Source organism: Nansenia antarctica (assembly GCF_963989245.1).
Source record: "Nansenia antarctica genome assembly, chromosome: 1".
In the NCBI taxonomy this organism is placed as follows: domain Eukaryota; kingdom Metazoa; phylum Chordata; class Actinopteri; order Argentiniformes; family Microstomatidae; genus Nansenia; species Nansenia antarctica.
The window spans coordinates 98,703,480-98,713,479 of NC_137674.1; the positions used below are offsets into that span (position 1 = coordinate 98,703,480).

Genomic DNA, 10,000 nt, shown 5'->3' on the forward strand with positions numbered 1-10,000 from the left:
TTTATAATATGATAAAGCACATCAGAGCTGGTGTGAGAGAAGTCATTGGTGAGTAAGAACTGTTAGTAGAACTGAGTAGGCGCAGTGGCTATGCGCAAGGAGGATGTATGTGTGTGTGTGTGTGTGTGAGAGTGAGAGTGAGAGTGAGAGCGAGAGTGAGAGTGAGTCTGTGTCTGTGTCTGTGTCTGTGTCTGTGTCTGTGTGTGTGTCTGTGTCTGTGTCTGTGTGTGTCTGTGTGTGTGTGTGTGCGCATCTCCTTCTCCCTCTCCTTCCTTTATCTCCTGCTGTTCTCATGCCAGGAGGGTAGTCAGCTCCGGCGCTCCGGCGCGGCCTTTGATGTGCGGTGCCGTCAGCGTGTGTAGGAGTGCCCTACATTCACACACACACCCCAGCAGGCTTGGCAAAGCAACACTCAGAACGCTTTATCACAGCATGGCACAGACCGGCACCCTTCTACACCGGCACACAGCAACCTAGCAAACCCAATATCATTGATATGACATTACAGTAACACGCATGGCAACTGCCAATCAAGTCAGACAAGACCCGTTGACACGGCCCTGGAGGGGGAGGAGGGGGGGGGGGGGTGCATCACCATAGAAACTACACCTAGGCCTCAAGGTTCTGTAATTGGGCCAGGTTCCGATTGGTTTCCGGGGCTGGAAGGAGCGGTATCCCACTCGGCCCCCAGCCTATTAGGGGGTGAGACCGAGTGCGTCATTCAGGTGAACACGGACCTCAGCAGCGTCGTCACTGCGTACGCATTAACCTATATTAGAAGCCAGGAGAGAGAGAGAGAGAGAAAAGACGGAAAGAGAGTATTATAACTATTATGCTTGATGAAAATTATCCCCTCAATTATGCTCGATGAAAATTATATCCTCCTCATGACTACTGCAGCAGATTATTTTAGCCTGCTGATAGCCTGCTGATGGTCTAGAATAGATTCTCGATTTCTCGATTTCTAGACTAGATTTCTAGACTCTAGGAAGATGTGGAAGGAACGGACAAAGTTTCTTCCTCTTCCTGTTGTTTTAAATTTAGACGCGATTGATGTCGTACCTTTACGGTAACACCCAGTCTGTTGCACTTCTCCTTTGAAATTCCCCTGAAGCTCTCTGACGCCAAGCTGTTCAGGGGAACTTGCTCATTGGAGCAGCTGATCTGTAATACACATTACTGTATGATTATAGATGTGTGCTCTGATAGCACGGTGAGTTGTGCCAGTGTTTATTCAGGCCCCAGCCCTCTGTGGACGTGGTAATTGGTCTGAGTCAGTCAGAGGCCCACGTCGGGTTGGTGTTGACATCAGGGGCCATTAGGGAGGCTAGTCAGACCACACTCTAGACCAGACCAGACTAGCGGATAGCAGAGCAGAGTCATTGCTCATTGGCGTCACTGATGAACTCATCTTTTCCACTCTTGTGTTCTGTGTGTCCTGGAACTGCGGGGTCAGAGAACCCCCGGGCCCTGAGGCTTGAACTGGACCGGTACCATACCCATTAGATCAGTCACACTGGAGAGACTGGCAGAAGCCTCGGTCTAAGAGGGCGATGTCCCACTTAGATAATCAATCACAATTTAAATGGAAAATCTCTATTGAAATATTCTAAACCAGAAACCCCAAATGTCATGTTCAGTTGTATTAGGCCTAGTGTCATGTGTTGTCATTGAGGCTGTGTAGAATGAGTTTCAGGACCGGATTCACTGTGTACTGGTCACAGTGTTTCTATGTGTCTGTCTGTGTGTGTGTGTGTGTGTGTGTGTGTGTGTGTGTGTGTGTGTGTCTGTCTGTCTGTCTGTGTGTGTGTGTGTGTGTGTGTGTGTGTGTGTGTCTTTTTAAGACAACAATGGCGTCCGCTATAGAGAGATAAAGGACCTGACTCCACGCTCCAAGTGTCTGTGCTGATGTCCCCGCTCTGAGAGGAAGGCCCTTGGCTTACGGTCTGTGTGTCACGTTTCAGCCCCCCCCCAACCAACACCCACTCTGCCCTAATGAGGGAGGCTGATTAGGCAGTCGAGGGCTCCCAACCAAAACAACATTCCGGGTGGGTCGGGTGGTGATGAGGTGCGGTGGCCGTGTGCCATGGCGAGCGCCTACGTGCGGCCCTGCCAGCGATGCCACTCAGACACACGGTAATCATCATCTCCATCATCAGCCGCTGCTGCTGAAAATGACACAGGAGGATGGACGTACGTGTGTGTATGTGTGTGTGTGTGTGTGTGTGTGTGTGTGTGTGTGTGTGTGTGTGTGTTTGTGCCTGTGCGTGTGTGTGTGTGTGTGTGTGTGTGGAGGGGATTTCTCCTGCATGAGGCCTTTTAGGACAATTAGCAGCCACTTCCTGGTGAGATTGGCCTGTGAGGTCTGTTTAGTCTGTTGCTGCTGGGGTATTATTTGAGCTGTTGTGATGAGCGGAGAGAGAGGCTGCTTACCCCTGATAGGCTGAGACAGAGGCTGCTTACCCCTGATAGGCTGAGACAGGAGAGCAAAGAGGATAGATCAATACCTCCTGTGGATAAATGAGACGCATGGAGCCTTTTGAAATGGGAACACATTAAGTCACATTTTAATCTCAATTGGAGACCTTTAGGTACTTTGATTGTATCGTGAATCAAATATTAGTGTCCGAATTTTCTGATGATAACTCTTTTGCAGCTGTTCTGCAGAATGCGTTTGTGACGCAGGACCGTGCACTGCTTTTCAAAGACAGTGAGCTGTGATGAGTTTGTCTTTGTCGGAGCCGACCGTAGTTCTCTTCCTGTTCGTTTGTGTTAGATCAGCACGCCGTCACGTGACACCTGTGTCGTCGTCCCCTGCGCCCCCCCGTCCCCTCATCCCCCCCACCACCACTGCCACCCCTGGAGATACCCCCTAGCCCTGGCTAGCCTATCACACGTGAGCTTTTTTTCCGCTCAGGAGAATGTGAGGGGAAGTGGCCTCTTCATCACTCCTCTATCACTCCAATCACCAACCATCCTCTCAAATTGCATCTCAAGATCACACTTCAGAGCTTTCCCTGTAGTTAGGCACTCTTCCACAATGTGCTCTAGGTTGGCGATCCGTTAGTGTCTGAGTTAGTGGTAAACACAGTTGTTGTTGACACATGAACGGATTTAGATTAACATGGGGAAATGATGTGCCAAGTACAAGACTGCCCCCTAGTGTTTCACCTAAATAACAAACTAAAGACAACTATTGACACCGTTGAAACTAAAAAAGGCAAACCCCAAACAGAGGGCCCCCTGGAAAAATTAGGAAATGACTAAATTAAAGAGAAATTGTCGTGTAGCTGAATGAAAATGGAGAAAGTCTAAACTACTATGTCCACCATGACATTTTCCGTGAGCATCTTATTGTGTACAAATAAGGCGATCAGAAATGCTAGACAAGCTAATTTCTCCAAACTGATGAATGAATGGTCTTTATTGTCATTGCTGTAGTACAGGTACCAAACAACGACATTTAGGAGGGGTGGCTCCCCTGGTGCTAGGAAAGAAAAAAAAAAGAAAAAAAAAGAAGGGAAAGGAGCTGGTTTACATAAATAAAGGCTATGTACACTATCCACTTTACTATACTGTACAGATAGACGACTAGGGTTGTCATATTGCACATAGTGTTATTGCACATTCATTTAAAGTGTCGCAGTTTGCAGGCTTGAAATGTACATATTTGTGCCTCAGCACTACACCTGATTTTTTCAATCCAGCAGCTGCCATCAATCCGTCCAGACTGTCCAGGGCCCAGAACCTAGGTCTTCAATGATCAATGATAGTCAGAACAATCCCACAATTATTTTCTCTACAATTGACCGCCTGATAAACCCTGTGTCCTGTAAGTCCACCCTGACTCCGGTAATCTTCTGTCCAGATGTGAGGAGTTTGAGCAGCATACTTGAGGGATAAGATAATCAACATCCGGTCTGGTATTGATCAGTTGACAGTGACACTCAGCTCTATTGATGTCCTCCAAGACTGTATTATAGTCATTAATGCTTGGATGACTCAGAACTTCCTTCAGCTCAACCAGGGCAAAACAGAGGTACTTGTCATTGGAGCAGAGGCACTGAGAGAGAACCTGACCTCTGAATTGAAAGTCACTGACACTCTGTCTTAAGCACCAGGCCAAAACCTGGGTGTCATCATTGATTCCAATTGAACTTTCGATGCCCACATCAGGAATGGAACCAAATCTGCGTTCTCTCACTTAAAAATATATTGCCAGAGTGCGTCTGTTCCTCTCCCAGGCCAATACTGAGATACTAGTGCACGCTTTTATCACTAGCAAGCTGGACTATTGTAATGCTCTCCTCTGTGGTCTACCTAAAAAGCCATTGATCTACTCCAGCTTGTGCGAGATTCAGCGGTTCACCTGTTTTAAAACCACTGCACTGACTACCTGTTAGTCGTAGAATTGCATGGCACTACATGGTCTCGCTCCCGACTACATGTCAGACATGGTTTTAGAATACGCACCCACTAGATCCCTCAGGTCCTCTGGCACTGGTCTCATGATTGTTCCAGGGATCTGGACAAAGACCCATGGTGAGGCCGTCTTTAGCCACTATGGCCCTAGACTTTGGAGCGGCTTGCCAGAGGACTTGAGAGTGGCAGAGTGTGGATATTTTTAAAAGAAAGCTTAAAACACACCTTTTTAGCCTGGCTTTTATCTAGTGTTTATCTCAACTTGCACTTTTATTCTTATTTCTTTATCTCCTATTTCTTGTTTTCTTCCTGGTTTTATTGTGTTGTATTTATTGTGTTGTATTTATTATCTCCTACCTCTTGGTTTTATTGTATTGTATCTTATTTACTATGTTCAGCACTTGGAGGGAGTTGCATTCAATGCATGACTTATATAAATATATATATAAATAAAGTTTGGTTGATTGATGTTGATATGGATGAGAGAGAGAAAGAGAGAGACAGAAAGAGATAAAAATAGAGGATGAGACTTATTTTTCAGTCTGTTATAGTATGTGAAATGAAACCCCCCTTTACCTTGTTACAAAGTGTCAAGCCTGTGGAGGAAATATGTGACACTTGGAAAAGTACAGCATCATGAACCTATTTCAGAACATTCATTAATTTCTCTAAATGTCGTGGTGTGTGTGTGTGTGTGTGTGTGTGTGTGTGTGTGTGTGTGTGTGTGTGTGAGAGAGTATGAGTGTGAGTGTGTGTGTGTGCGTGTGTCCTAACAGACTGTTATTGTTATATATATTATTGTACTGTTATGACAGCAGCTGGAGAATTGGGTCTGCATGTGACTCAGTTGAACTGCCACTCTAGCATCAGACTTAGCTGAACTGATAGCAGTGACAGCATCACCCTCCCACCCTGCTCAGGAATGGAGATGGGGAAGGTTAGAAATACATTTCTGGAAACACATCATGGGCTTGGAAATTTGGGGAACTTTCCCCTATTACAAAAGTACAGTACATTGGGGCAAATACAGTAATGTTGAGTTTTCAACTGTGGTGGAGATTACAGGAAATAGGCTAATTGATTTGAAGTACAGGACCTTGTAGACACTTTTAGTGGAACCACTTCCATCTCCAAATCTAAATCTGCTTAGATTCGATTATTGAACGGATAATCTGGAGCAATGTAACGAGTACAAGGTCAATGTTACTTCATACTTCATGTTACTTCATACTCAATTACAGCTCGAAATGGAAACTTAAATGAAGTCTAAAAGAGATTTCATTTCTAATAAAAGGGTCAGAGACAAATACAATCAGTGTGCAAACCCTATCCCAAAAATAAACGGTTAGAGTTATTAGAAAATTCCTGTTAATTCCCATGGTAATTTTCAGTCCTACTTTTTTAAAGCAACGCCACACCACAGATCCCTAGATTTAGGTGACCTACTTGAGACAGGGATATGCTTAGTGTAGCGGCGGTAATTTGGAATCACACTCTCGTGATGAGGTAGGCACTGCCTGCGACAGATAAGCCCTTGTATCACGAGGATATCCTGTTGCTATAATGGTCTGTGGCATCCATGCCAGTTCAAACCTTGCCGGTTATCTTCTGTGGCTCGGTTATATTGAATTACATAGCATTGGATGAGATGTGTTTATGCTGGATGATGAGGATAGTTTGCCCAGCAGTTTGGTGTCATATCTGACTGAATGTGTCTCGCTTTGTCCTCAAAAACCATTTGATAAGTATATGTAAGGGGAGGAACCTAGATATTCTCCTCGAATGTGTTTCCAGTTGGACATCAAAAAGGTTGCTGTGTTTCTAGGAGACTGTACCTTTGCAAAGGGTCAACATGGGACTGTCAGTATTTCACCACAAGGGGGCACTCTAGACCCAGTGTATTCAGCACGTTCTACTCTGACTGAGTGCATCGTGTTGTTGTTGTTTTTGTTGGTGTTGTTGAATATCAGCTGTTGTTGAAGTGGATGTGTTTTTTCGCTCAGTGTATGACACCTGTTTTAGTAAAAAACAGATGATTTGCACTGATTTGTAAACATATTACGCAAGCTGTTGCACAATAGGAGCAGATCATAATATTATGTATAATATAATATAACAGCATTTTATGTAATCGTTTGATCTGTAATAAGTAGATCCTTCCATCATGTAATATATGTGATCTCATATATCATTGATCAATAAGGAATAAGTGCCTATTGCCTAACTTTGATATTTAATCACAGTCACCACCAGAGAGAGAGAGAGAGAGAGTGGGGGAGGGGGGGGGGGAGGGGGAGAGAGAGAGCATGCATAGTTCTAAATCAGACAGCAGGGGGCAGCAGCACATTACATTGCTGTCTCTTCAGAAGGAAGTTTCTCTCTTCATCCTATTTTATGTCCATTTTACTTCCTGCATCCGTTTATGAACAATGAAATGTCTATCCCATTTCGGACAGATCAGTGTGGATGGAGTCACGCTGTCTGTCGTAAGACAAAGAGGATTAGGGTTAAGGTTAGGGGTTTAGGGTCGTCCTCAGGATCCAGCTGAAGCCTGCTTGCATACTGGGTTAGGGTTAACCCTAACCCTAACCCATACAAACACCAACAGTGCCCAACATTCTAAAGTTGGCGGTTGTTGGCTGTTGTTCGAATGTTCTAAAAGCCGACTGTAGCATCTAGACGAGAGGTAGGCAGGGCCATAGTCACCTTGACAGACTGACGGACTGGACTTAAGATAGCACGCAGAAGGAACACATTACCATTCTCCACAGGTCGTTTGTGTGTGAGTGTGTGATCAACCCCCCCCCCCAGCCTGGAAGCTCTGTCAGGCGCAGTCGTCACTCCTCCTCCTCATTCTGCTGGTCCCTCTTCCTCTCGTTTCACAGTCCCTGACATCCATCTCTGTCCTCCACACATTTCTCTATCCTCTCCTCCCTCCTTCCCTCCGTCCGTTCCTCTGTCTGGCTGTGGCCCTCCTGAGATGGAGATTGCTGTAGATGGCTGAGGAGCTGTGTACTGGCTGGTTTCGCATTGTTGCAGGTAAGAACTCCTCTCTCACCTGGCTCTTTCTACGTCAGTGTGTGTGCGTGTGTGTGTGCATGTGTGTGTGTCTGCGTGTGTGTGTGTGTGTGTACGTGCGTGTGTGCGTGTGTGCGTGCGTGCGTGTCAGGGTTCCCATGATTAACAGATCTGTGTATACTACCTGTGTTTGAGATGTCTCATCATGTTCTGATTTCCTCTCATTGTCAGTGTCACTCTGACGAACTGTCAAATGTGTACACAATCATGGCGGCGTTTGGTGCAGAGAAGGTGTGTCAGAGCGTTAGTATAGAACAGTGTGTGTGTGTGTGTGTGTGTGTGTGTGTGTGTGTGTGTGTGTGTGTGATTTGGGCCTGTCCTAGAAGGAGGCTGTGCTGCAGCAGAAGTGGGTCAGGAGAGGACAAGAGCTAATGTTGTAGGCAGAGTGTGTCACTGTCGCCACAGGGCCCAGAGAGAGCTGCTGCTGCTGCTGCTGCACGGGAGAGAACCTATAGAACCAGACAGGGGAGGCTGGTGGAAGTAGAAATGGGAGGACGGGCTTGTGTGGTTGATGCCATTCCTCATTCCATTCCATGCATTTACAACGGAGCCTCCAGTTTGTACCTCCACCAGCCTCCCTTGAATAGATACCAGGGTTGGGGTCAATAACATTTCAATTCAGTCAAATCAGGCAGATAACTAAAAATGTCAGTTTACTTCCTGAACTGCACCAGATAGAAATGGAATCAAGTCTAACCCTGATAGATAGATAGATAGATAGATAGATAGATAGATAGATAGGATCGATCGATCAATATCTTCCTCTCTTCTCTCTACTCTTCATTTCTCCCATTCTCCCACTGATTCAGCCCAATCCCATTTCACCCCATGGCCCTACATTATAGCCTGACACCGAAAACAGACTCAACCTCAGCAGCGTGTGTGCATGTCTGCTGCAGCTCTCACTGGGAAGTTACTACTGCCAGTCCTATCTTTGTACGTTAAATTTTGCCTGCGTAATATTTTACGTGGCACGCAGAAAAAATTGGCGAATAGTCCTAATCTCTAGGTGTCGCGGCAGCCAGCGTGAGACAAGCTTGAGACGCACGCCTCACACGCGCTTTTTGGCTGACCACCGCTATTCTGTCATGAACTGGCCTGATAATGAACTGTTGTTCTTTTTTATTTGATGACTTGTTTGATCAATTGATAGTGTGAAACTTAAGTTGTGAACTAATTGCGAGCGTCCATGCTTTTCTATGATGCTACTGATGACGTATCAGGGTCTTGAAGGGTTGTCCCATTTCATAAAGGAATATTTTCAACCACTACCCCTTAGTAAACGCTGTTCCAAAGGGCAAGCCGAAAAGCGAGTAGCACTCCAAAACGAGGGTAGGGGTAAAAATGAGAAATGGGATTGGGCCTTAGTCTCCCTCTCTTTCTCATGTTATGGAACTTTCTGTGGGTTTAAAGTCTGATCACGTGCAGAGCTCCTCTTGCAGGCCATTGGACTGTACTACAACAATGCTACAGTTACCCGCACCTGTTAATGTTACAGCTAGATGTCTATTTGCTGCTTTTTTTCCATGAAGGGTGCTTGCTGCTAGGCTATTTGGACGTTGATGTACTGTACCGTTCCCCGAGCTACCTCTTTATCAGGAAGTTCTGGTTTGACGGGGCCGAAGGAGGAGATTTACTGTGGTAAAAACATAAACAAAGTAGAATAAGGGATGGGTTCCGCTGTAATCTCTACGGAAATATCTCTGTCACTCCTCCTCTACTCTCTCATCCTCTCTTCTCTTCTTGTTTGTCCCCTCCTCTTCTTCACCTCCCATTTCCTCTTGTCGTGTCCCTTCTCTTTCTTCACCTCCTCCTCCTCCTCTTCCTCCTCCTCCTCCTCTTCCTCCTCTCATTTCTTAGTCCAATGTCTAGCATGGTTTGTTTATGTTACCCAGACCGTCTGCTCCTCTGCTGTGACCGCTCTGCTTCTCCAGTCATTGCAGAAGTTCCTCTGGTCCCAGTCCCCCAGTCCCCCTGCCCTCCCAGCCCTCCCACCCCCTCAGTCAGACACCAGAGGAGCCCAGCATGTCCATCCAGGCTGGTGGTGGTTGTGAGTGTCCCGTCTTCTCCTCAGCTAGCTAACACACACTGTCTGTCTCTCTAGAGCACTCCAGGTCTCCTGCAGCACTGCAACACAGCTTAGAGCATTAGGGCTTTATTTAGCTTATCCCCCCCCCCACCCCATACCCAACCTCCACCACCCTCCCCCCTCCCGTTCCTCACCGGCAGGGCTGGGCTTGGTGAGGCTCTCCTGTCAGCTGTGAGCACTGGGGGGCAGTGGAGGAGAGGAGGCAGGCCAGGCATCTCATGTGGCAGAGCGGGGAGGGGGAGTAGTGTGAGTGTGTGTGTGTGGGGGGGGGAGGAGAGGGAAGGGGATCAAGCTGGGGGCAGGGAGGGCACTCTTCTCAGGAAGCATCTGCTGGGTGTTAAGTATACAGAGGGAGGGGGGAGGGAGAGAGGGAGACAGGGAGAGAGCGAGGAGGGGGAGAGAGAGGGAGAG

The 10,000-nt window shown here is 46.8% G+C and overlaps 1 protein-coding gene across 1 annotated transcript in view; it reads left to right on the forward strand.

Moving 5' to 3' along the window:
- Positions 1-7,418: 7,418 nt before the first annotated feature.
- sgip1a (SH3GL interacting endocytic adaptor 1a) overlaps positions 7,419-10,000 on the forward strand; it is a gene marked incomplete at its 5' end in the record, with an annotated part of 61,443 nt that continues 58,861 nt past the window's right edge. Inside the window, 1 exon segment of the mRNA XM_080528260.1 lies at positions 7,419-7,461. Within this exon segment, the coding sequence (XP_080384386.1) occupies positions 7,419-7,461 (43 nt within the window).